Below are 24,139 nucleotides of genomic sequence, written 5' to 3'. Positions count from 1 at the left end.
TGCTCTAATTTAATTTCTTCATTTTTACATATTTCCATCGATATATATGAGGTTATTATTCAGGAAATCATCGTTTATTAACGTACGACATGGAAGACGGAACCAGAACAATGTAGGAACAGATATTATACAAGCAGACACACACACACACACACATATATATATATAGCTACTAGAAAAAACGATCAAAGAATGCAGAAAGTTGAAATTAGGAGACATTAGAAAACGCTAAATACCCAATTAACTAGCTAGTTTCGTCACAGAGACGGAGGTCGCCACTAATTATTGATTAATGGTAAGCTTGGAAAAGTTTAGCAATGGAATAAGCAGCGGCGGAGGCAATGGCTCCGATGAAGGCGGTTTGGACGGCGCTCTTGAAGGGTTGAGTGCCGGTGAAGTGACCCTTTGCAAACCCAAATATCATCAGAGCAAGTATGGTGACGACTACAGATGCAACCACAGCTCGTGTTGCAATTGGAATGAGCATGTAGGGTATTAGGGGAACCAATCCACCAACAGTGTATGAAAACGCAATTGTCATTGCACTTTGTAGTGCTCTCATTGGGTCTGGTTTTTCCAGCCCTAGTTCAAATCTGCATCATATATAATTGATTAATCAATTAGTCACACCTCAAAAACTTGACAATAATCACTATTACTTTATCGGTGGCTATTAGCCACCGACATTTTACGCATCTCATCTTGCATAACTAATGTCAATAGCTATTATGTGATCAACGTAGCTTTGCTTACTTCATCATGAAATCAAGCCAGGCTTGAGGGTTCCTCCTGAGAGCATTCACCACAGGCCCATATTCATGTGGTTCAACTCCATATTGTGACAATATTTCAGCAACCTCAGCAGCCTCTGCATTTCTCATCATCATTATTATTATTATACACACACACACACACACGATAGTATCAAACTTTAAAATGTCAAATGAAATGAAAACGAGGTCGCATAGTATAACATTTTTAATTAGCTTTAATATGTTAATTACGTGCGTGGTCTATAAACTGAACGGTGCAGTTTGAAAGAGGTTCACATTATCTTATAAGTTGGCAGGCAGGCTCGTGAATTTTCTGTGTGCAGTAAGAAAAAGTTCCGCACACACAGATCTAATTATAAATTGTAACAAATTCAAAAGATAAACACATAATACACTAAATTAACATTAACTTTTGACACGCACATTTCACAGTTAACAAGAGTTGTTTTTCTTTTATTGTTTTAAGGTTAAAGAAAGTAGAGGAAGGTAAATGATTAAAACTAATTAATTAAACTGTAAAAATTAATTAATTATAATAATGTTGAGACCTGTATCAGGGACAGCGATGATTTCATCTTGTTCCCTCTTTAGTTCTTTCTTGTAATGATCAGCTTCACTCGCAGCAGCAAGGTACCTGCATTCATATATATATATATATGAATACCAAAATTAACAAGATATATTGAAAACACAATTAAGCATATGCAAGTTTCAAAAGAAAAAAAAAAAAAAGCATCGATAAATTTAATGGAATTAATACCCGCCAAGTCCCATAGATATTGCACCGGCGGCAACTTCAGCAATGCCGGCAATGAGAATGATGGAGGAGCTAACATCGGCACCGGACAAGCCAGCGGCTAGGGCAAAAGGGACAGTGAGACCGTCGGATACACCGAGAATGACGTCACGCACAATCTCACTCGACATGAAGTGCTTCTCTTCATGGTCATGCAGAATCAGCATCTGCTTCTCTAGGTCAGCATAACCATTTTGATCTGCCATTTTTGATATTTCTTAATAAGCAAATTACGAAAAAAGTACAAGCAAATTAAGACTGTTTAGCCACTGAACTATCTCTGTCTTCTATTGGTGAATGGCTAGCTATTTATACATGGAGGAAGAGTATGATCATGTGGGCCAAATTAAAATTTAGATTAATAGTGGGGTGAGTGTGTAAATTCAGATTTGGAGAAAAAAGTATTGGTATTCTGCAGATTCCAGATATAAAGAGAAATCAAAGAGATGTATGTGCATATTGATTGTTTTCTGCTGACCCGCCGAATAATAATTTAAGAGAAAAAATATAAAGTTGTGTTTTCATTTGATTGATCTGTCACTTCAAAGGCGTGTGCGTACCACAGGCCTCGATGGCCTAGTTGACATGCATGTGTTGAATCGTGGACTTCACTGAGCCATTGCTGGGGTTTATGTTATTTTATAATGACATAACTTGTCTCTTTATACATTAAGAGATTCTTTGTATACAGACGTGATGATATTGAACAATACAAGCGTGATTATCTCTTTATCACTGTATAAAAAATTATACTAAAATTATTTATTGCTATAGAAATCCTTTATTCATCTATATAAATTAAACAAATTAACGAATTATATAAAGATGCTATCTGTTATCATAATTGTCAATCATATATGATTAATGGTGTCTAAATGAGATGATTTTTTTCATAAATGATACTTAGAGTTGATAACAAAAATGAACAATTATAATGATAACGTTTGTGGGATAAAATAACGGACATTCTTCAAGTAAGGAGGATGACTTCTCACATGTAGGAAAATACAAAACAAAAAATGAAGTTTTTTTTTTTTTTTATCAAATAAAAAATAAAGTTTGGGAATGGGAACTTGGGAGGATTTGTATGAGATCTTTTGTGACGCTACGGGTCAAGAAAACAGGCAGGATTGGGTGGCATTAGGCGTGTGTCTGCCAAGGACGCGTACAAATGCTCAAGCTAAAGTGCACTAGCCGACTAGGCGTGTGTGAGCCACAGGCCTTATCCGAACGCATGCTAATTAGGTTTAGCTCCAAACAACATAACTAATTTAGGTTTAGCTCCAAATTATTAACAACAAATGTAAAAAACTCAACTAATACCAAGCTAGTTAACTATAAGGTCGTTTCTTTGTATCTGCTTCAGAATGTGGTTTCTATTAGTTATGTTGTACACAAGTATTCATTCAAATCTTGTCGTTCGACAATATTGACGCATTTTTTGTCGAACAAGAAAGTCTCGGTAGGACTACTTCATGCAACCGCTCCCATTCATTCAGTCTCTGACTTTGTAAACGAAGCATGATTTGTGCACTTCCTTATAACTAGTAGCGCTACTCTACTACAAAAGATTTTATAAATGGAGCACGTACACATGCATAGTTCACGTCTCATTAGCATGTGAATGTTTAAAAAAAAAAAAAAAAAATTCCCATTGATTTGGTGATCCCTAACTTTTGCATTATAAGGAGGAACATTATGAAGCACTCATAATTGACAAGGAAACGAATGCTACACTTATCACATTTTTTAGAACACAATCGTACTATTTTTCTAATAGAAGTAGGATTCACCAACGCATGTAGGTTCTATTTCTATTAAAGAAATAGTTAGATTTCATCTCTATTAGAAAATACAACAAATTAAATATGAAAAATGTGAAAAGAATAATACTTTTGAGCGAGATGGATAACTGCATTGTTATCATGATGTTTGAGAAATGTGGATTGTGCCCAACCCACTCACATATAACAAGAAGTTAACCAAAGTATACCCGAAAGCATACATAATTACATATACATACATACTCATGATTTGGTACATATAATCCAACAAAACGAAAGCAAACCCACCCACTCACCAAAGGGAGGAAGAAACGTGTCAACTGAAACAGTGAGGCCACCCATTTTATCCCATCTGCTTTATTACTTGAGAGTTGAGAGAGACAGGTTATCAACTTTAATACTTCTCTCTCCCATTGCTGCTGGTACATATTCGGACATTAAAATCACTTGTTTACTCTAATATTATCGGTATTGTTTCAATTTAATTATCTATTATTAACTGTTGGGTTTTATTATAAAAAATTTCGATGCTGTTAAGAACGGAAACTGTTATCATATTACCGATGTGGTATTCTATTCTGACACTTACGTGAATATGTATATACACACACAGTGGAATCTGAACGTATACCATGCGACGCACAGAGGGCTTTTAGAGCAAACCTTTTGGTATGCGTTTTTGGTGTTTTGAACTTTTGATCACTGCCTAGTTTGTTTTCCTTTCGTTATATATAACAATCCAAGCCATCACAGATCACGCAGGTGTTGCAGTGCAATTGAACAACCATAAAAAACAATTTAGTTAAAAGAGGAAGTGATATATATTATATCAGATCGTATATATGTTATTATGTATATCAGTGAAGTGAGTCCGCAGTTGCACATATAGTGGAACGCCCACTACCACTTGCCAGCCACACGCCCCCTGACACACATTCTTTTTACGAGGATATCAGGAATTCATGAATCATATATTCATTGTATATCGTGCGGTCAGAAATTACTTTAAGTATTTTTATTTAAAATTAGATAAAAAAATTACTTGACAAAAACGGACAGCACGATGTACGATAAACAGACACGATTTACAGATTTCTATGATCCATCCGGAGAGGAACCTGTTGGCACTCACCCCATCTCTCTTGGCAACTTGGCACTGCCTTTTCTCTCTTTGGCTTTGTTTTTTCATCTCATGTCGTTAAGGCTGAGATGCATATCCTGCAATTTTCTTTGCTTTTCTGGTTCCCATCCATCTCTCTTCGCTTTATATTTCCAGCAAAGGCAAATTAGGAAGAAGGTGGGGTTCCCTACTCTATTTTGTCAAGGAATGTGAAAATTATTACATGCATAACCTTAATTTCTTGTTTTGTTGACGGCGGATCCCAAACTCCAAAACCATCAAACGAAAACCATAATGGTAAACATTTTCCCACATTTCATTTGCCTTTTCCTTCAATTCGAACGGTATGTCACAACTCCAGTAAATACATATGTGAGAATTCGAACTAACGTCGAAAGTTTTAAACCTTTACTCGCTTTTTACTAAACCAAGGGCTCCCACATTTCATATTTTAAGGTAAGGTGAGAACACATTTACATCATGGGAGTTTTAACGACACACTCCCTTACTGTTCACTTTTAACGAAAAACCACATTTATATATTTCCTGGTACTAGTCACTATACCTTTAAAAATGGCTTTTCATTAAAAGGAAATTTTTTTTAGACTTTTCGTTAGTTTTCTGTACATCATCCCTCAATTTTATACCATTATAATACTGGTTGTTGGGCTTCATAATTTTGGGCTTTTACTCCTTGTCCACTTTGTTTACCGTACGTTTGGGCCCTTAAAAATAGGCGGACTGTCTTGCGTATGTTAAGTTTTGTTTTGACAAATGAAATGATTTCCGCACACTTATTTAGTCGCAGACATAATTATGTAAAATTTTTAGACCCATCCCAACCCGCAGATCGTTTGCCCACCCCTAACAAACAAAATTCTTTCAAGCAATTTCAATCCTTAAATCAAAGAAAAATCTACTTACTTGAAATTCCAGTTACATTTGTCTTAAAAATAATAAAAAAGTATTTTGGATATATAGCAAATTGACAACATTTCAAATCTCATGTAATATTACGCAAACGTTCAATCCATATATATATATATATATATATATGTATGTATATGTAACAAAACAGTATATAGAAAATTATATGATAATGTTCTTCAGTTCAGGTCTCCAGATTTTCAGCAATCAATAAGCTCAGGAGAATTAAATCTTTCATCATCAGAACAAAAATCAATAAAATCTCCATATACACACCAAAAATACTCCAAAAACATCCACAGCAATACCAGAAAATCAATCAAAACAAAAAATTGAAAAAATAAAATAAAATAATCTTCTTAGAAAGTTCTTCAGTTCAGGTCTCCAATTTTCTCAGCACTGTTTTTTGCTCAGGAGAACGAAAGTTTTGTGAAAAAATCATCATCAGAACCAAAACTAAGAAGATATTTTCAAATTCCCACAACCCAAATTCCGAATTCCAAAAAACACAGCAAGATCACATATTCTACATCCCTCGCAACTTTTGAAATAAATGGGAGGTGAGGCTGCCGTTTTATAGCGAGAGACCTCTAAACCCTAGACCCCCTGCTGCAGGATTTGGGCCGCGGCCCATAGTTTCATTTATTGTTGTGGGCCTTTATTTTTTTATAATGACTCCAAATTTCATCATGATGGCCTTTATTCCATCGTAGTTGTCCATTGGACTCTTATTGCAGGTTCTTTTTATTATTATCGCTACTAATTAATAAATCTTTATTTGCATGGCCAAATTTTACTATTTTTTATTGAAGCCTTACCTACATGTGATGTTAAAATACCTTCAATATTTAAAAAAACAAAAACTTCCCACTCCTCCCATATTCTCTCTCTCTCTCTCTCTCTCTCTCTCTCTCTCTCTCTCTCTCTCTCTCTCTCTCTCTCTCTCTCTCTCTCTCTCTCTCTCTCTCTCTCCTTCTCATTTTCTAAAAAAATTTTGTAGGCAAATGCTAGTTTTTATTTATTTTAATACATTGTTGTGCAATTTTCTTTCAACGAAGTCATTGAAGAGAAGAACATGTGAAAATGACAAAGTAGAGCTAATTGCGAAAGGGTGATGCTACACACTTGCTCATACGATATCTAATACAGATACGGCTCACATATACATTATTATTTTAGAGCACATTTCAATAGCTTTGACGAGTTATATTGCAAGTCTATCAACAATATGTCAAAAACTTTCGAGTGAGTATGTCGACTGACGAGCATATCGACAAGAATGAGGCTATCGACAGATACATATACCCATGCATACAAAGACATGAGGTTAGCATGTACCCTGCCCAATGATCATAAAGGTAATTCATCGAGCAATTGTAAATAGCTTTTAAGGGCATTTACGAATTTTCATAGGAGAGCATCCAACTCTTACATAGAGGTTTCTAAGCATGGGGGACTCAGTTGACCCACCTTGCCCCAAGGTGGAGACATAATAGTTGTTTAAATTGCTAACTTTTAATAACTTAAGTAGTAAATGTGAAATTTTGATATTTTGTCTCTCTTTTCGAAAGTAAGCAAAACCTTAAGGGTGTATTTTGCAATCAACTCAAAAAATAAAAAATAAAAAAAAACCTGTGAAAAATAGAAAAAGGAAAAAAGGAGAGGCGAACCGAGGAGAGTGAGAAGAGGAAGGAAGAGACGAGAAGCAGACGAACTCGTTCAAAATCTCTACACAGCGGTGGAGGAGCCCGACGGCGTCGTGTCGGTTTCTGGTAAGTTCTTTCTTCTTCCCGTTCCCACACTGGTTCTCTTATTCCGGGAACGTCGTCGTTTGGAACCGAATAGAGGAAGAAAAGTAAAACCCTCTTTGTCCGAATTGGGGATTCTCGTGCTCACTCAGTCGATCGACATTGATTTTACTGCACTGTTGTATCCAATCAACGTATTATTTTTATAAAGAAATAACTAGGTTTGTTGTAAATTGTTTGTTGGGCTGCCACTTTGATTTGATTTTTGTGTTAATTCATGTAAATTTGTTAATTTTTTTGCTAAAATTGTGCTCTAAACTCGTTGAAATCTTATAAATTATATATTTTTCATGGTTTTTCCTCTTATGGTGTTTCTTGATTACCTTTTTTCCCCCTTGTCAGATTAATTGTTTTTCATCATGTCTTGGTGCACGATTGAGTCCGACCCAGGTATGATTTCATCTTTCTTGTCCATTTGGTACCTTGTATATGAACGTTCGAGGGATAGTCTTGACGTGGAGCTGTATAGTTCGTTGTTTCGGATTTATCAATTGTACTGAAACGCATCACTTGTTACATGGGAATTGATAGATAGTAGTAAGCATTACGTGGTCCATAAGTTTGGTTTTCGGAATGTATTTTTGGGACCTTATGAGTGATGAAAGTTGTGATCTGGTGATGCGGATTGATAGTGTATAGGATTTGGGTTATTTGGTAATGGTTAGTACGCAGAGGCACTTCAAATTTCCGAGAAGGGGAAGTAGCTTGAAACTTTTTTTAATGAAAATTTATAGCAAATTTTTTATTTTTGATAAATAGGGAGTTAGGAATAGCTGTAGTATATACATGAAGTGTGCTCGTTTTTTCAACGTTGTGATTGCATTTCAGGGGTGTTCACTGAACTTATTCAGCAGATGCAAGTAAAAGGCGTGCAGGTACGCCTTCTTTGATGACTTTTATCTCTATACTTATATTTTATGTTTAGGACGCACCGATCCTAGTTTATAGTTGATGCCTGCTTTTACTGCCCATTCCATGATACATTTGTATGGCCTTGCAGGTTGAGGAGCTGTATTCATTGGACCTTGATTCTCTGAACAATCTGAGGTACGTTAGTTTCTGTTTAAGATTTTATCTCCTGGGTAGATATCCTCATTTTTGCTGGAAAAAAAAATTCTTGAGGTTCATCATTGTTTTAGTTACTCTTTTCCCCTTGAAATTTACAGGCCAGTGTATGGTTTGATTTTCCTATTCAAATGGCGCCCGGGGGAAAAGGATAACCGCCTTGTAATTAAGGATCCAAATCCTAATTTGTTTTTCGCAAGCCAGGTTGGTTTTCTTGAAAAAGTATTTCCCCTGTGCAGTGACATATTTGTAAGGTCTTCTATCTTACAGTCTGTATATCCTCCCAGGTTATTAATAATGCATGTGCAACCCAAGCAATCTTGTCTATCCTGATGAACTGTCCGGATGTTGACATTGGTCCTGAACTGTCGAAACTGAAAGAATTTACAAAGAACTTTCCACCTGAACTGAAAGGATTGGCAATAAACAATAGTGAAGCTATCCGTGCAGCTCATAATAGTTTTGCCAGGCCCGAGCCGTTTGTTTCTGATGAGCAGAAGGTAGCTGACAAAGATGATGACGTCTACCATTTTATAAGCTACTTGCCTGTCGATGGGGTCCTGTATGAGCTTGATGGACTGAAGGAGGGACCCATTAGCCTTGGACAGTGCCCCAGCGGGCAAGGTGACATGGAATGGCTACAGATGGTGCAACCTGTAATCCAGGAACGCATCGAAAGGTATTCCAAAAGTGAGATAAGATTCAATCTCTTGGCCATTATCAAGAACAGGAAAGAGATGTATACTGCTGAGCTCAAGGAACTCCAAAAGAAGAGGGAGCGTATTTTGCAGCAGCTGTCTGCCTTACAGCAAGAGAGAGCGGCCGACGGGGGCAAGTTTGAAGCGCTGAACAAAGCTCTTTCGGAAATCAATGCTGGGATCGAGGGTGCCACCGAGAAGATCTTGATGGAAGAAGAGAAATGTAAGAAGTGGAGAACAGAGAACATTCGCAGGAAGCACAACTACATTCCATTCCTGTTTAACTTCCTCAAGATTCTTGCCGAGAAGAAGCAGTTGAAGCCTCTTATTGAGAAGGCGAAGCAGAAGGCAGGCAACACCAGATGAAAGTGGGATTCTGGGGTTATTTTAACATGTTTTCGTGAGGTTACTCGTTAAACTTTGAAGATATTTTGGTGAGACATTCCCCGGAACTGATTTATGTCTTAAAAATACGGTTGACATCATAGCATCTGCAAGACCTCACGGCAAATTTTCTATGGCATGCAGGCAGCCATTGTTTATAATTGGCTAGTACAATTCATAATGCTTATATAGAAAAACGTTAAAAAATTAAAAATAAAAAATCAGATGTCGCCCACCGTGGGGCTCGAACCCACGACCACAAGGTTAAGAGCCTTGCGCTCTACCAACTGAGCTAGACGGGCTTGGATAGTTGGTCAACGGTCATTAAGTTAATTAGTTGTTACACCAGCAAAGCATTATCCAAATCCCCTCGTTTTGGCGCCTAACTGGCCTCTATCATCGTCAACCCTCGATGGTTGATTCGTCGGCCTTATATAATATATATACGTTAGATATTCAGGTGGTAGAGACAAACAGAAACTTCCCTCCCTCCCTCCTTCCCTCCCTTGCAAATCAATACATTTCCCAGATAATCAATGGCGGACTGCACTGGAGAAAGGGAAAAAGAAGGGTACTCAGTGGAGGAGACGGCGGCAGTGAGGAATCGGTTGTCCGGGCTCCGCCTCGACAGCAGTAGCTTCAAGTCTTCCTCCGCTGCTGATCCCAAGTATCCCGTGAAAACATTGAAGAGGCGATCGCCCACCCAATCTCCACCATTATCCCAACCCAACCCCAAGAAAGAGAAGCTCTCTCACCCTCCTCATCCTCCTTCTCCTCTTCTCCGCCGCTGCATTTCCGATACCTTCTGTTTCAACCCAACTCCTCCGCCTTCCCAGTCTCATCCGCAGCCCACGGTCACGCTTACACCTCCGCCGCCTCCGCAGCCGCCACCACCGCTTGCCCCACCAACCGGTAAAGCCTCCGCTGCTGCATCTGCCTCAACCATTAATCCGAAGCCCAAACTCCACCGCTCCGTATCCGTTCCCAATCCTCGCTCACTGAAAACCGTCCCCGGCAGTGACGATGACGACAATACGGCGGTTCTTAGAGATTGATAGAGGCTTGCGAGGCTAAAGAACCGGGTCAGAGAGATGAGCTTGTGGTTCCAACAAGTCATGCTTGATGAAGTTGAAGATCCCGACGACGAAAACGAAGAACACCACCATCAAGAACAAGATGAAAATCGAAGCACGTCACCCACTGGTCAGGATGAAAACACAACACTAACTGTCTGTCAGCTCTGGGTACCTATCGGTGTTCTTAATTTCTTTCGTTCGTCTCAGGAGACAACCGCTACTACAAGCTCGTGTAGATTCTGATGGAGGCAACTGCTTCTACAAAAAGCACTTCTTATCTTGGCTTTCCCTTTTTGTATTATTTTTTCTTTCATTTTTACTGTCCATGTAGGAAAACTTTTGCTCATGAACGTTTTTTTTACTAACATGCTGAAATTTCAATTGAAAATACAATGAAAGTGCTTTTTCAGGAAGCGCTGCTATTACCCTAACTTTTTAGAAGAAATTTATGTCGAACGTGGTCGTAAACGTTTTTTTGTTGCCAAAAAGCGCTTCAGGCCTTCCAGAAGCAGTCCCAAAGGGGCATCGCAACTCTTCCCCAACGTTAAATCATAGACAATGGACTGATAGCAAACCAAAAAACACTTGCAAATACATCAGAAAAATACATGACAACGTAATTTCGAATGCTATTTATTTTCTCCTTGCAAGTGTGATGTCACAGAAATTTACAGTGCTGAGGTCCAACGGTTGGTTCGTCGTGAGGTGCACAGAGCCAGGAGGAAATAACACAATACTGAGCAATGAGCATGTAGGGCGCACCTCTCATTTCGTCGTACCATCTTCGTATACATCTCAAAAACATGAAATTTACTCTAATTCAACGAGAAAGCTCCATTGCAGTACCTGCACAACTCAATGAAAATAACGAATCAGTACATGCATTGTTATCACGAGTGATCCAAGAAAAAGCAAATCTGAAATTCATGTAGTGCAACTTGTTGCAGCATTGAAGGAAATGTGCGGTACCTGTTGCTGAACTTCTCAACAGCATCGGAGGCATAAAGAAGTGTTTCGTTGGCTTTCTCTAGAACCATATAAAGCTCCTTCCCTCTTGTAACCCGAGCGATAACCCAAGCATTGTTTTTCGCCCTGATGCTAATTTCCAATTCTTTCTCGTGACCAGCATTATCCGATTTCGCTCTACTTTTTTCCAAATCAACTTCTTCTCTGACCTTACTTAAGGCAAGCAAGGAGCCCTGCCACAGACAAGAAAAATGGGCAACTTGGAATCAATAGATAGGAGCGATAAATCAGCATTAATTTGATGAGATCTAGCCTGGTCAGTGACGACTAAGACTAAGGCCACCTCCAACCGAAAGGGCTAAACATAGCCCCGTCCAGAATTATAGCCCTACAAAAAATTATTTTTAAATAAACAGTGTCAGGCCATAGTCATATGTCATCTCCAACCGAAGGGGCTAAACATAGCCCCCTCAATAATTTATTGGTTTTAAGTTTATACTATAATTTATTAGTTAATTTAATTAAACTACCGTTGTATATTTTTAAATCTAGCTGTTGAATTTGAATCAATTATTGCAATTGAGGAGCTTAGCCCAAAAATAGGGCTAAGAAGGGAGCTACATTTGGCTAGCCTGATGCCCCTTTGGCCAAATAATGGCCAGGTGGACTACATAGAATTATAGCATAGCCATCGGTTGAAGATGAGTTTGTGGCAAATCAGGCCATTTTTTGGCTTTTAGACCTTTAACCCTCGCCATTGGAGATGACCTAAGTTCTTGCCCATAATTTATTAGCTGCGGCTAGGGATTACAATCATACAATTTTGGATGCAGCGAACAAGGTGAAGATCCTTAACCAAACAGCTACCTTTTAGCAGGAACTGTGCAGAAGAAGAGAGCAAGGCGACTGTAGCGGGATACTTTACCTTGGTAAGGGTTGTGACTTTTCCTGGTGGAGAAGCCCTGGATACATTTCTGTCTCCATCTGCTAGTAAATACCGATATCCACTAACATGATATGCATTCTCACCACCCCATCCTTTTGATAATTTCTCTTCAACTTTCAACAGCTTTCGGGATACCTGGTAAACGGTAAACAAGAACATAAATGAAAAATATGTCACTTCATCTTTCTTGACCTCTATTGATTTAGGTAACGATTTTCACATGGCAATGCCAATGACAAGTTTAAATTTAGAGAAGCTGTTTGATAACATAAGCATCACAGTTAATAGCAGAGCTAGAAAGCTCACATTTTCAAGAACTTGCTGCTTCACTGCAGAAACACCTTGATCACCTTTTAGTACTGAAGAAACAGGAAGAAGAAAAATTAAGGTAAGGCTCTTATGCTGATGGGCACACAGATACATTCTCTCCTCTGTTTGATGGAGAAAAACTGTTGGGGTGGCAGACGTTCCAGTACTAGCGTCTGCACCCCAAATATCACTGACAAGGAAACCGTCCTTTCCTTTGGACCACTTATCAGGCTGCAAGGGCCGTACTACTTGAGAACTCTTATCTCCAGCAGGAGAGTTGCCAAGTGAGCCATGCAATTGTTCTGGAATAGAACCAGGACGGGCCAAGCTAGAACTTGAGGAAACATGCGATGTAGCTCCCTTGCGTAAATAGGACCAGGAACTTACTCCAGAGGATAAAGCACGGGGACTCAGCCTTAAAACAGCATATGCAAAGAGGTTTACGGTATCATCCTAACAAAAATAGGATAAAAAAATTCACGAAAGTTAGCATTTCTGAAATAAATTTCAAAAAATATAATTTATCTCAGTTCTTAAGTTCTCTTGAACTTGAAGGCTAAAATGGCATATGAAATGACTAAAAAACCAACAATGTTAAGATCGAATCATACAGGAGAAAGTGTCGTGGACACCAAGAGGTCCTGAAACAAGATTAGTGAGTGACATGGCATGTTCCCAGCACAAGATTCAAGTACCCTGACAAGCGACTGCAAAGACAAGTGAAACCATTAAAAAATACACGGAAACAAATATACGATATTGCATTAACATCTAAAAACAAGAATTAGGAGGTTCCGGTAGAACGTAGAAGTCAGGTTGGAATTAGGGCGAAAGCCCTCATACGCACAGAGATGTAGAGTTTTGAACAATACCAGTTAGCTAAAAGGAAGATAATAGGACCGTTAGTGATGATAGATAAGTTCCTACTGGTACTGACTGATGAAGCACTGGATTAAAAGTAAGGACAAATAATCTACAGTATAATTCTGAAATTGAATATGATAAAAATTACAGCATACCTGTTCTGGCCAGAATGTGAAAAAGGCTTAAATATTCCACAAACGTATAATTTAAAATATGTTCTGAAAACAAACCTGAACTTCGATTGCCGCTTCCCGCCCTACGGTAAGCATCTGTACAGTTCCACGCTCCTTTAAAGAGTCACGGAATGAGGGAAGCAGCAGTTTCTTCCCAACCAGAAAATCTGCCGCAGAGAGTAAAACCACACATATGAGATACAGCAACTTCAGCATTACTCAGGAACAAAATTCCAATTGAGAGAGCACGATACAGCGACTTCAGTATTACCCCAGCAGCACTCATCGAATGGAGACCGCTTTAGAAATGCTGGCAATTAGTGACTTTTCAATGAAATTCTAACCCCAAAGACAAAATAAAACTGGACTTTAGTGCAAGTAGTAGGCATGCAACTGTATGATAAATTGATAACTTACCACCGAGATAGTCAATGATGAAATGGTACAGATGGGAACGAGTTAGTCCCCCACCGGGGTCCTTATCAAGCAACGCTCTTATCGATCCATGAAACATCACGAAAAGCGAATGTACTTCCTTGAGAACCTTTCTCAATGCATCACTTCTCCAAATTGGTTCGAACTCCTTGTTTTTCTCCACTACCTACCACAATGTAGAACCGCGGGAAGGGGGATTCAAACTTAACGGAAGAATAATCGAAATTATAATTAGAATTGAGAAAACGAGAGCTCACCATGACCATCCAGATATCGGGTTCCGCCTCGTAAAAGACATGCGAATGCCTCTCTGCTTCAATGGCGTCGCAAGCAGCCTCAGGAGAGAAGATTCTGCACAAAACACAACCCAATTCTTCTAATTAAAAACCAAAACCCAAAAAAATAGAATGAAATTGCAAAAAAAAAAAAAAGTAGAAACCTTGTAAATGTGATGAGTCCTTCACTGAGCCCGATCACAGAGAACTGGGCGGAGAAGGGCAAATCAGCTGGAAAGAAGAAGATTATCTTGTCCAACTCCTGCCCTTCGTTCTGACCCCTCCTCAAATCGAATATGCACAATTGCACCCCTTCTGGAGTGGCAGCCGTAGTAGTGGCCGACGACAGGCCCATACTTTCTTCCTCCAAATTTAATGGCGGAATCAAATAGTCGGATTACAAATTGAAAACCCTAATTTCGGGTAGATGTTAGGGATTTAATCTTGATTTTGGTACCAAATTATAATTTTATTAGACAGAGATCGTTTTTTCTGGTTTATTCAAAGTTTGAACGGTTGGTAACAGGGTGGGAGAATTTCACTAATTACTGGGCCTGGGCCTTTGGTACAAATTAGCGGTGAAGTGGGCGGCCCATGTACCACGTCAAGCCCGCATTGAAGTAAATGGAACGCGCAATGCAAATACAAAACAGCCCTCGTTCAGCAAATTCACAAATTCTAATTTCAAACTTAATTAAAAAAAAAGGTACATTGTAGCCATAATTCTTCAACTTTAATCAAATTAGAGCAATGGTTCCTCAACTAAAAATTCATTATCATTGGTTCCTCAAATAATCAAAACGTGCAATTGTTGACCCTAAAAACTACCAAACTTACGTGGCGCGCAGGCCGAGTAACTAATGAGCTAACTACGTCATTCGGTTGATGCGGGGCGTGCCAACTCGTCGGCCAAGCTCGACCGAGGAGTAAAATGTGTTGATGTTGCATTGAGCGCGCAACTGACGTCTTGATCTTGCAACTACGACCAAGGAAGGAACACGTCTTGGTCTTTGGGTTTTAGAGCCTGAAGACAAGGCTGCTAATTTTGCGAAGTTCACAAATCGTTGGGGCCAGATTCGGTCACAGTGATTATATTTGTAAGGGTATAAGCACGCCGATTCAACATCAGAGTATAAAGGCACAGATACTCAAAACAAATATATGTCTTGATGGTAAATGTGGTTCAACTATCAGAATGCCAAACTCTAAAGCTTACTTGTGAGTATCCAATCATAAAACAACTCGACGTTCAATATGCCAAGCCCTAGTAAACTGTAACACCTCACCTTGCCGAAAAGGCTAATAAGATGACTTTTGCCAATGAAGACCCGAAAGTCTTTCTCGATCGAGACTTGGATAGATGACCAGTCGACCTCGACGCAGTGCTGTTTATCCAAAATGAAGGTGTTCCGCGGTCGGCTGGTTCTACTGCGATAGTGCTGTTTATCCAAAATGAAGGTATCACTGGTTACCTTCACAGTGATGTTTATCCAAATTGAAGATGTGTTGGCAGAAAAGAAAAAAAAAATCTCAAGGTTGTTGAGAGGTTTCACATAGAGCGAGAGTTTGCGCATGGCAATTTGTGTGTTGAATTGGAGAGCCTTTTCGTTGTTTGCCACTTTGTATTTATAGATAAGTTTCCTTGACCGCCAATCCAAAAGAGTCATTTCCCGACTATACTCCAAAAACAACGTCAAAACAACTGATATTATCTTTAATATATTTCGGTTAGTCTCCTTATGCATGTAGACTTATACAAGAGGAGCAACATATGTCCCGTTGAAACCCTTTCACACGGCATGCATACTTTGATTCCATCATCAATTCTTATCACTTTAAACTCATTTGACAACACCCATCACCATGCAAAAAGGCCTAGCATACCTAGGTTTCCTACCACATCATCACATCACCAAAAAAAAAAAGGGTGTGATATCCACACACCCTATTTTACTTCTCACACACCTTTTTCATTTTCAACTGTCAGATCGGATGAATTGAAGAATATCAACGGACAGAAATTATCAAGAGGTGTGTGAGAAGTAAAATAGGATGTGTGGATAGCACACCCAAAAAAAAAAAAAACCTAGCTTTCCTAAGCTCTCATCATCACCCTAAGCCATCATCTTTTACCAAAAATGTTGCATGCATCCTAAATGCTGATGTTCATTTTTAATTATCACCATATTTTAAATGGATAATATCCTGACATGCATGCTTCATTATCTGATGCCGTGCATATCTGTCAACCAAAATTGATCCAAACCACATATCCAGATCCACATCAATTTGAATTGTGCCGCCTGTTTCCAGTTAGGAGATATATTATTTCCATAAGAAAATGTCAAGATAAATCATTATTAAAAGATAAACATGATAAAAGAAACCATAATGTTATCTTTTAACCTTACTAAAATTATCTTCACTTTTCCATCGACAATGTGGAGGTATGCTTACTCAACGGTCTCGATTACTCGGGCCGATGGTGTAATTTTGGGTCCAAACAATAGCTATGATCATTTTCTTCAACTTCGTCGAAATTTTGTCAAAATGAGTTATGTTGGAAGGATTATTGCTATAATTGAGTTAAAGTTAAGGTACAATTTCTCCAATTGGGTTAAAGTTAATGGATCATTTCTTCAGTTAGATTAAAGTTGAGGAACCATTAGTAATGAATTTTTAGTTAAGGGATCATATCTGCACATTTTGATGAGTTAAGAGACCAATGCTAATGGATTTTTAATTGAGAGACCATTGCTCAATTGAGTTAAAATTAAAGGACTATTGTTACAATTTACTTTTCAAAAAATGAAGTGCAAGTCCATCCGTGCGCTGCAGAACCTCGAAATGACGCGGTTCCTGGAGGCGAAGAAGCTTCGGTCAGTGCTCCCTCACCGGAGGCGACCTCAGATCTCTCCGGTTATGTACTCGTCTCTCAAAAATGCTCGCAGCGCTTGTCATCCTGGCTTCTTTAGAAGGCAATCATGACGCGTCCCGCCAACGAGTAATGGAGCAATGGGGTTCTGTTATCGTGAAGAACAAATCCAGTTAATTTCTCATCGACTCGATCTCATGGTTTTGCCGACTCATGTGAGGACAGAAGGCGATGATCTACACGAATGCATAGAGGTATGGATGAATTCTGATACCATAAAATTCTGTTCGTTATCATCGCGTGTCTTGTTGCATTTTTCATTTCTCCAATTTGCTAAAGTACGTATGTTCTGAACTCCGATCAACTTTTTGCAAGGTATTCCCCTTTCCACTTAGAAAATGGCTGCGCTGTGTGCAGCCTCGTTAGAGAAGGACCGGTTATTTCCGGTGAAAACATTAGTCATTGGTGTCTTCCATTTCCTGAATTCGTATTAAAAGGCGGAATTTTGAAGAATTATCATATTTACGACTATGCAGTATAGAATCCTTGTATGAAACCATATGATACATAGAAACCGAAAAATGATTCATTTGTGCACATCGGTCATTTAACAACGGGCTTTGTATCATCAGGAGAACTGACTGGAGCAACTGGAGGCTCCGGGGCAGAAGATTCATCGAGATGGGTTTGTGCAAAGTCAGTGATGACCTCTGTCCTCTGCCTGTGCATGATCTCCATTTTTTCCTCCTCGGTCCTCTCCACTTTCTCCTTGGTCATCATGCCCACATCCTCAGCCACCTTTGCAACTGCGCTGAGTGCGTTAGAAACCCATGAGGCCCCGGTCAATACATAAGGGTTGCTCATGATAGAAGATCCCGCACTGCTTGCCTTCTGCTCGGCAACAGCAAAGGCAGACTTTGTCTTTTCGGATACCATGAACTTTTGATCCATCTCCCTCACCTTTTCGCTGACAGCAGCTCTTCCAGCACCTAGCTTCTCCATCAGCCCCATCCTTTCGTTAATTGAAACAACTGTGGCAGAGACATTTGACGTCAACTTATGCCTCTCGTCAAACTCTTTTGCCCTGTTGATCGCATCCTTTCCTAAGATGTATCCCTTGGCAAGCATAGCGCTGGCCACATCTTCTGCCTTCTTTACAGCAGAATTAGCAGCAGCTGGCTTTTTCTCCTTCAAAGGTGAATGCATTATAGTAAGAAACGCCACTCATTTGAAGCGCGAGCACACACATGACAAGTTTTAGGCACATCAAAATCTTGCCTCGAATTTTATCAAATCTTGCCTCCAAGTTTATGTTCCGCAAGATTAAATGGTTGAAAGATAAATAACACATAAATGGATGCATTCCATGGTATTTACCGGGCTTGATGGGAGCGGAATAGCTTCAGGAGGCAGCTTGTAATCCTTGGCGGTTGTAATGGTGACAGCAAGATCAGCTATGGTGGCTCCCTGAATTAAAAGAAAAACAACACACCTAGTAGTAAAAAAAACGCCTTCTGCATTAGGCTCGGCTAACATCTACGCAAACAAGCAAAGCATCGAAAGGGAACTTACCGACAAAAGAACAGCTGTATCTGCTCCTAGTGCTTCCTTGAAGGTAACGTAGGCAAGCTGTGTATTTTCAGTTTCCCTGCAAGAACACAACACCGAAATCTTCAGAAACACGATGTACTAAATCTGTCGCGTACATAAGTAAACAATGCGTACCGTTGCATTTCAACATGTTGAATATCTCCGGAAAATGATAAGAATTCCTTGATATCCTTGTCAGAAATGGCTTGCGCGATGTTGCTTACTTTAACTGACTTCACCTGCATATGAAAATCAACCGAGTAAATATGTATGCTCAATTAGTCCAAAACAAAATGTAGTGCTACAAATTTTAAGATAAGCGATATTTTACTTTAAACTAATCTAAACTATACGGAGCGGGAATTTGAAATCGGCTGTACAGGAGGAGTACATCTGCTCTAGCCAATATAGCTACAGAAACGTACACAAATGCATACTTCTTTTGGTTACAAAATGAATTTAGCTTATGATAGTATAAAAAGGGGAGGTCGCACTTGGTGCGATGGCAAGTGTCTTCGCCCATGAGCGGTAGGTCTTGGGTTCGAGACTTGGGAGCAGCCTCTCCATAAATGGGGGTAAGGCTAGCCGACATTTACCTCTCCCAGACCCTGCGTAAAGCGGGAGCCTTGTGCACTGGGTACAACCTATAGTATAAAAAGGGGAAACAACCACGAATTTCGCGACAAATGCTAATACAAAAAGTTGTGTTTTCTCACATTTGGAGCTATGTTCGTGGAGATTGGTGTGGGAGCTGTCGACTGGGGAGCTGCTTCAATCCCCTCATTTGCAGGTTCCGCCGGAATCTGTACAGAAAGTTCTGAATTAAATAATGTCAGGGGAGAATGGAAATTAATCGTTGGAATTGGAGGCAACAATTATTTCCAAACTTGACAAATATCTTGCTTTCCTGCATTTTCCCAGCAACCAGACAGATTAAAATAACGAGCACATTGCGTCAAACACTGAAAACAAAGAGATGTTTGTTCAATCAAACAACAACAACAACCAAGCCTCATTCTACTAAATGAGGTCACCCGTATGAATCCTAAAAAGCCACTGAATTTGATTTTGCGACAGGTCTTCTGTTAGCTCCAAGTTCGTTCAATCAAAGATATGAAAATCAATAAAAACCAATGGATCTAATCCAACACAAAGAATGAATGCTACGAACAATATTTTCAGGAAAATAAAAAGGAAAAACTCACCGACATTTGGGTATATTTTTGTTCGAGAATCGAGAGGGAATGCACGTTCTTTTTGTTGTAGTATTTTTGTTCCTGTTTTTCTCTTATTTTTATTTTTAGGGTTAATTTCTTTTTTTGTTAATGGTGTTTTGATTTTGCTATCAGCGGGAAGTTTGGGAATCACGATTGGGGTGTTGATTTTGGGCGGTGAGTAGCCAACTCGTTTTCTGTTGGAGCTCGCTCCAATACGGCGGGCTCCAGCTCGCTTGTATATAAATATTTATTCAATATCGTTTGTATATAAAAAAAGAAGATCTAATATTAGCGCATAATATTGAGCCTTCAGCTTTGGGGTATATTTTTAGCTCGTAATTACCGTGAATAGGAGAAACTTTTGAGCATGAGTGTTTGATCATATTATCGACAAGGCACATCTTACAAAGACATAAAGATCTTTAGGATACAGTTACACGTGATCTTATTTTAATCTCGTTCAATGCGAGACATCCCTATTTCTCTGAATGTGATTGTTAGTAACTGACCTTCCAATTCAAAAGTTCTACAATACCAATTTCGGATCGATATGGATTAATGATTATGGAGGCTAGAATCCAAAAGTGCTTTTTTCAACAAAAGCAGGTTTCAAAACAGCTTTTCACTCATGTGATTGATTCTACTTTGATCCCACAAGCCTGGCAATTGCCAAGCAAACAAAACATGATAAAAAGTTGGTGATCCGTCATCCATGTGCAACATGCATACAATTACAATACGATCTATGCAGCAACTCTTTCTGTCTGCCACAATCCATAACAAGACATAAACTAAAGACTGTTGCCATAATGCACACGAATCCATCACAAACCTATCAAATTCGAAAAGACATTTACTTCTCGAGCGTCAATGTGACAGTCTAAATCAATAACACGACGTTACATGTTTAAAGTTTCTCACACAGCATCAAGTGACTTTGCTAACGTTCTCATTTCATCAACATTACACTAATCTTGTTTTGTGAAAGATATATTTGATTTTCATAGCTCTGGTTTTATGGATTTATTAATGCTTAGACATAACCAATAATTTATAAGAGAGAAAAAAAAGGAAGCAAAAATATCATTGAAAGTGTTTAGGCATCAGCAGAGAGGAGCTCTGTGAGGAATGCCTTTCCTCTTGTGCAAAAGCCTCCTCGGCTTCAATGCTGAACACACCCAAGCATTCATCTCTTCAGATGACTCCGCTAACGAGATAGAGGACGACTCCATTTCGCTCATATTTGTTTCCGAATTGTAGTAGTTACCTTTTAGCGAAAATTCAGCATATTGGGGTACTGCAACGGTGATGAATTCATGACTTTGGTGGTCTTTCGGCGTCACTGAAACTACCGATGCCTGAAATGTGAAACAGGCAAATGTTTCTTGACCCCTTACATGCAATGGAGTGCGAAATACCAAATTGGAGTCGAAAATTTGGAACTGACAAGCGACAACAATTACCTTGCACGCGATGGAGCAGTAGCGATTTGGCATGTCCTGTAGATATTTCCCACAAGCTTCACAGGAAGCACCGAACTTTGCTTTCGTTGATGGTTTGGCGTCTTTGGATTGAGGACGAGGATTTAGATGCACAGCTTTCTCGCCGTTGATTTTATATGTCTGTAAACATCAAGTTGTCATTGTTTGAGATACAGAACATTCAATTCAACTGTACAAGTACGAGCTTCGCGATGAACTTAACAAATGAAATCACATATGTATTTTCACCAACAATCATGAAATCCACATACAAGTGCTGAGAGTTGTATAAGACAGAGAGTGGGGAAGCAAACCTGAATTTTAGAGCAGTCAAGATGCTTCTGAATTTCTTGAAGGCGAACGACATCATGATAAACGTATTTGCAGATCTGAAGCTTTGTGTGAAGGCAATGAGATGTCATACAATGCCTGCAGAGGCGGAGGCTGCAGTCTATGCAGAACACATTCTTCTCGTTTTTTCGAAGGTCTTGATGAACACCGCAGGAACCGAAGAATTTGCTAAGTAAAAGGGTGTGAAGCCAATTATCTGTACTGTTTTTTATGCAAACCTTGCAGCCTACCTACAAAACCAACACATCCCCACTTCAAGACACCTTTCAACAAACATGTAGCAATCACAAATTCATCAAAACTTAATTAAAAAAAAATTCAAGACTCAAAAATCATACAATCAAATCCACAACCCACAACCAAAGATCATAGATTTGATCAAAACTTTGAGTGCTTAGCGTCAAACTCAAAAACCATTCAATAAATTTCACAAATTCACAAAACCCGCAACCAAAGGTCATGCCTTTGATCAAAACTTTGATTGCTTAGCCTGCAAACTCAAAAACCATTCAATCAAAATTCACAAATTCTCAAAACCCGCAACCAAAGATCATAACTTTCATCAAAACGATGATTGTTTGTCCTTCAAACTCAAAAACCATCCAATCAAATTTCAAAAATTCACAATACAACCAAAGATCATAACTTTGACTAAGACTTTGATTGTTTATCTTTCAAACTCAAAAACCATTCAATCATATTCGCAAATTGACAAAATCACAACCAAGTAACTTCAAACAATCAATTCGAAAATAACAATGATCATAGCAAAACTCATTGAAAGAACTCAAATTCTTACCATTTCTTCAATTTGTATGGACAGAAACTGTATTTTCTGTAATTGCAGGAGTCGATACTTGAAAAAGTGAGTGAGAAAAACATGAAAATTTTTGCAAAAATTGCAAACAAGTCCACCTCCACAAGGGTTGTGAGCAAGCAATTGAGAGAGGAGAAGTGAATGAGATTGAAGAATTCACAATGTTATAGGAAAGTAGGAATAAATGGAACACCCTTTATCCAAGCAGGCAGGCAAAGACCTGTGTCCAATTTCCCACTTAATTGTACTCCGCGGGAAGCTAAATGCTGTATATCCGTCGGATCAAACTCAAATGGAATCCGACGGTTGTAGTTTTGAGAAATTATTACTAATTATCTTACTTAATTGTAAATAAAATAATTAGGTCAGTGGGATTTTCCTATGGGGCCATGTTGCGCAAAACCCTACTGAGTGAGATTTTTCTTATCGCTTTACGTCCTTTCCCGCCGAAATAAGCGAGATTTTCGGTGCCGTTTTGTCCCCTTTTATTTTCCATTTGTTTTTATTTTTTTATAATAATTGTTTGAGCTTTTTTATTAATTTTTTTCATGAAGCATCAATTTTGATTTAATTTTATAAGCAAAATATTGCCACATTTTGTTAACCCAATGGAAATTCGTTACAATTTTTTTTTTTTTTTTTTTTTTTTTTTTTAAGAAACAAGTCTCAAAAATAACTTTCTATCCGGTAAAAACCCAAACGGAAAGTGCTACGAAATTAAATGCATTTAATTATTATACATTTTTTTCGTGAAAAATAATAAATACGCACTGATTTTAATTTTTCATATATTCATATTTTATTTTGTTCATTGTTTCCGTTTAAATTAGTAAATATATATTCTTTTTTATCGGTTGTTCTAAACAGAGTAAGTCAAAAGAACAAAAATAAAGTCATTGACTTTTGTAGCCTCACTAAACTTTAAAGAGAATTCCTAAATTTACTCCGACATTATACAGAATATTCTTATATATTTTGGTTTTAGATTTTATGATACTATATAAAATATAGGAATACATGAAATTACCTATATGCCCTGCCAGAGTTGTAGTATTTGCCTCAGAAGTGTCTCGTGCTTATTAGGCAACATAAATGTACCAAATAGCTTGGCATGGTTATCCGTCTCCAATAATTTTTCATCTTTATCAGAAAAAAAAAAGAAAAAGGTTTAGGCGGATAAAGATGAAAATTTATTCGAATTACATCAATCGTCTGATCTTATCTTTATTAATTAATTTCACAGGTTCAAATTTTACTGTTTTTTTAATTGAAGCCTCACTTAAATGTAATGTTAAAATATCTCACATTTTGCATACCCCCTATTAAGACTGGTGCCATGCCCTATACGGCATGCACACAATAATCTTCCCAAAAGTTGAGTAAGGGGGCAAGTGTGATGGTAAAACTCG

The 24,139-nt window shown here is 38.5% G+C and overlaps 6 protein-coding genes and 3 non-coding genes across 12 annotated transcripts; 2 read left to right on the top strand and 7 right to left on the bottom strand.

Moving 5' to 3' along the window:
- Window positions 1–52: 52 nt before the first annotated feature.
- LOC103444592 (vacuolar iron transporter 1-like) lies at window positions 53–2,056 on the bottom strand. Its single transcript, XM_008383546.4, has 4 exons — window positions 1,534–2,056; window positions 1,322–1,407; window positions 754–868; window positions 53–593 (listed from the first exon to the last, which is right to left on the bottom strand). Exons 1-4 carry the CDS (start codon window positions 1,773–1,775, stop codon window positions 290–292), a joined length of 747 nt encoding a protein of 248 aa, XP_008381768.1. The 5' UTR covers window positions 1,776–2,056; the 3' UTR covers window positions 53–289.
- A 3,517-nt stretch (window positions 2,057–5,573) lies between these two features.
- Window positions 5,574–5,648, bottom strand: LOC114822381 (small nucleolar RNA Z159/U59). The gene has a single exon (XR_003770457.1). It is a non-coding gene; the product is annotated as a small nucleolar RNA Z159/U59 (small nucleolar RNA).
- Window positions 5,649–5,765: 117 nt separating this feature from the next.
- LOC114822380 (small nucleolar RNA Z159/U59) lies at window positions 5,766–5,852 on the bottom strand. The gene has a single exon (XR_003770456.1). It is a non-coding gene; the product is annotated as a small nucleolar RNA Z159/U59 (small nucleolar RNA).
- A 1,107-nt stretch (window positions 5,853–6,959) lies between these two features.
- Window positions 6,960–9,461, top strand: LOC103444593 (ubiquitin carboxyl-terminal hydrolase 2-like). Its single transcript, XM_008383547.4, has 6 exons — window positions 6,960–7,172; window positions 7,551–7,598; window positions 8,037–8,083; window positions 8,209–8,255; window positions 8,375–8,477; window positions 8,561–9,461. Exons 2-6 carry the CDS (start codon window positions 7,568–7,570, stop codon window positions 9,335–9,337), a joined length of 1,005 nt encoding a protein of 334 aa, XP_008381769.1. The 5' UTR covers window positions 6,960–7,172; window positions 7,551–7,567; the 3' UTR covers window positions 9,338–9,461.
- Window positions 9,462–9,584: 123 nt separating this feature from the next.
- Window positions 9,585–9,657, bottom strand: TRNAK-CUU (transfer RNA lysine (anticodon CUU)). Its single transcript has one exon. It is a non-coding gene; the product is annotated as a tRNA-Lys (tRNA).
- A 234-nt stretch (window positions 9,658–9,891) lies between these two features.
- On the top strand, window positions 9,892–10,410 carry LOC139192743 (sulfated surface glycoprotein 185-like). Its single transcript, XM_070815392.1, has one exon. The coding sequence runs from the start codon at window positions 9,892–9,894 to the stop codon at window positions 10,408–10,410; it is 519 nt and encodes a 172-aa protein (XP_070671493.1).
- A 585-nt stretch (window positions 10,411–10,995) lies between these two features.
- On the bottom strand, window positions 10,996–14,897 carry LOC103444594 (vacuolar fusion protein CCZ1 homolog B-like). 4 transcript variants are annotated; one of them, XR_011576941.1, is made up of 10 exons: window positions 14,564–14,897; window positions 14,382–14,475; window positions 14,107–14,290; window positions 13,961–13,999; window positions 13,747–13,856; window positions 13,264–13,359; window positions 12,650–13,105; window positions 12,323–12,478; window positions 11,401–11,785; window positions 10,996–11,277 (listed from the first exon to the last, which is right to left on the bottom strand). XR_011576941.1 is itself a non-coding variant. In XM_008383548.4 (10 exons), the coding sequence occupies exons 1-10, from the start codon at window positions 14,752–14,754 to the stop codon at window positions 11,247–11,249; spliced, it is 1,587 nt and encodes a 528-aa protein (XP_008381770.1). In that variant the 5' UTR covers window positions 14,755–14,897; the 3' UTR covers window positions 10,996–11,246. The 4 variants fall into 4 exon arrangements, 2 of the variants coding, with proteins under 2 accessions (XP_008381770.1, XP_008381772.1); XM_008383548.4 differs by having other exon boundaries at window positions 11,401–11,630; XR_011576942.1 differs by lacking the exon at window positions 13,961–13,999.
- Window positions 14,898–17,764: 2,867 nt separating this feature from the next.
- LOC103444595 (binding partner of ACD11 1-like) lies at window positions 17,765–20,212 on the bottom strand. The gene is made up of 6 exons (XM_008383552.4): window positions 20,070–20,212; window positions 19,581–19,667; window positions 19,000–19,103; window positions 18,847–18,922; window positions 18,652–18,741; window positions 17,765–18,462 (listed from the first exon to the last, which is right to left on the bottom strand). Exons 1-6 carry the CDS (start codon window positions 20,073–20,075, stop codon window positions 17,878–17,880), a joined length of 948 nt encoding a protein of 315 aa, XP_008381774.1. The 5' UTR covers window positions 20,076–20,212; the 3' UTR covers window positions 17,765–17,877.
- A 709-nt stretch (window positions 20,213–20,921) lies between these two features.
- On the bottom strand, window positions 20,922–22,986 carry LOC103444596 (protein RGF1 INDUCIBLE TRANSCRIPTION FACTOR 1-like). The gene is made up of 4 exons (XM_008383553.4): window positions 22,713–22,986; window positions 21,877–22,143; window positions 21,545–21,703; window positions 20,922–21,439 (listed from the first exon to the last, which is right to left on the bottom strand). Exons 1-4 carry the CDS (start codon window positions 22,713–22,715, stop codon window positions 21,185–21,187), a joined length of 684 nt encoding a protein of 227 aa, XP_008381775.1. The 5' UTR covers window positions 22,716–22,986; the 3' UTR covers window positions 20,922–21,184.
- Window positions 22,987–24,139: the final 1,153 nt, after the last annotated feature.

The sequence above is a fragment of the Malus domestica genome, chromosome 16 (assembly GCF_042453785.1).
Source record: "Malus domestica chromosome 16, GDT2T_hap1".
In the NCBI taxonomy this organism is placed as follows: Eukaryota; Viridiplantae; Streptophyta; class Magnoliopsida; order Rosales; family Rosaceae; genus Malus; species Malus domestica.
The sequence above is the reverse complement of the archived record's forward strand: the minus strand, read 5'-3'. Positions and strand labels throughout refer to the sequence as shown.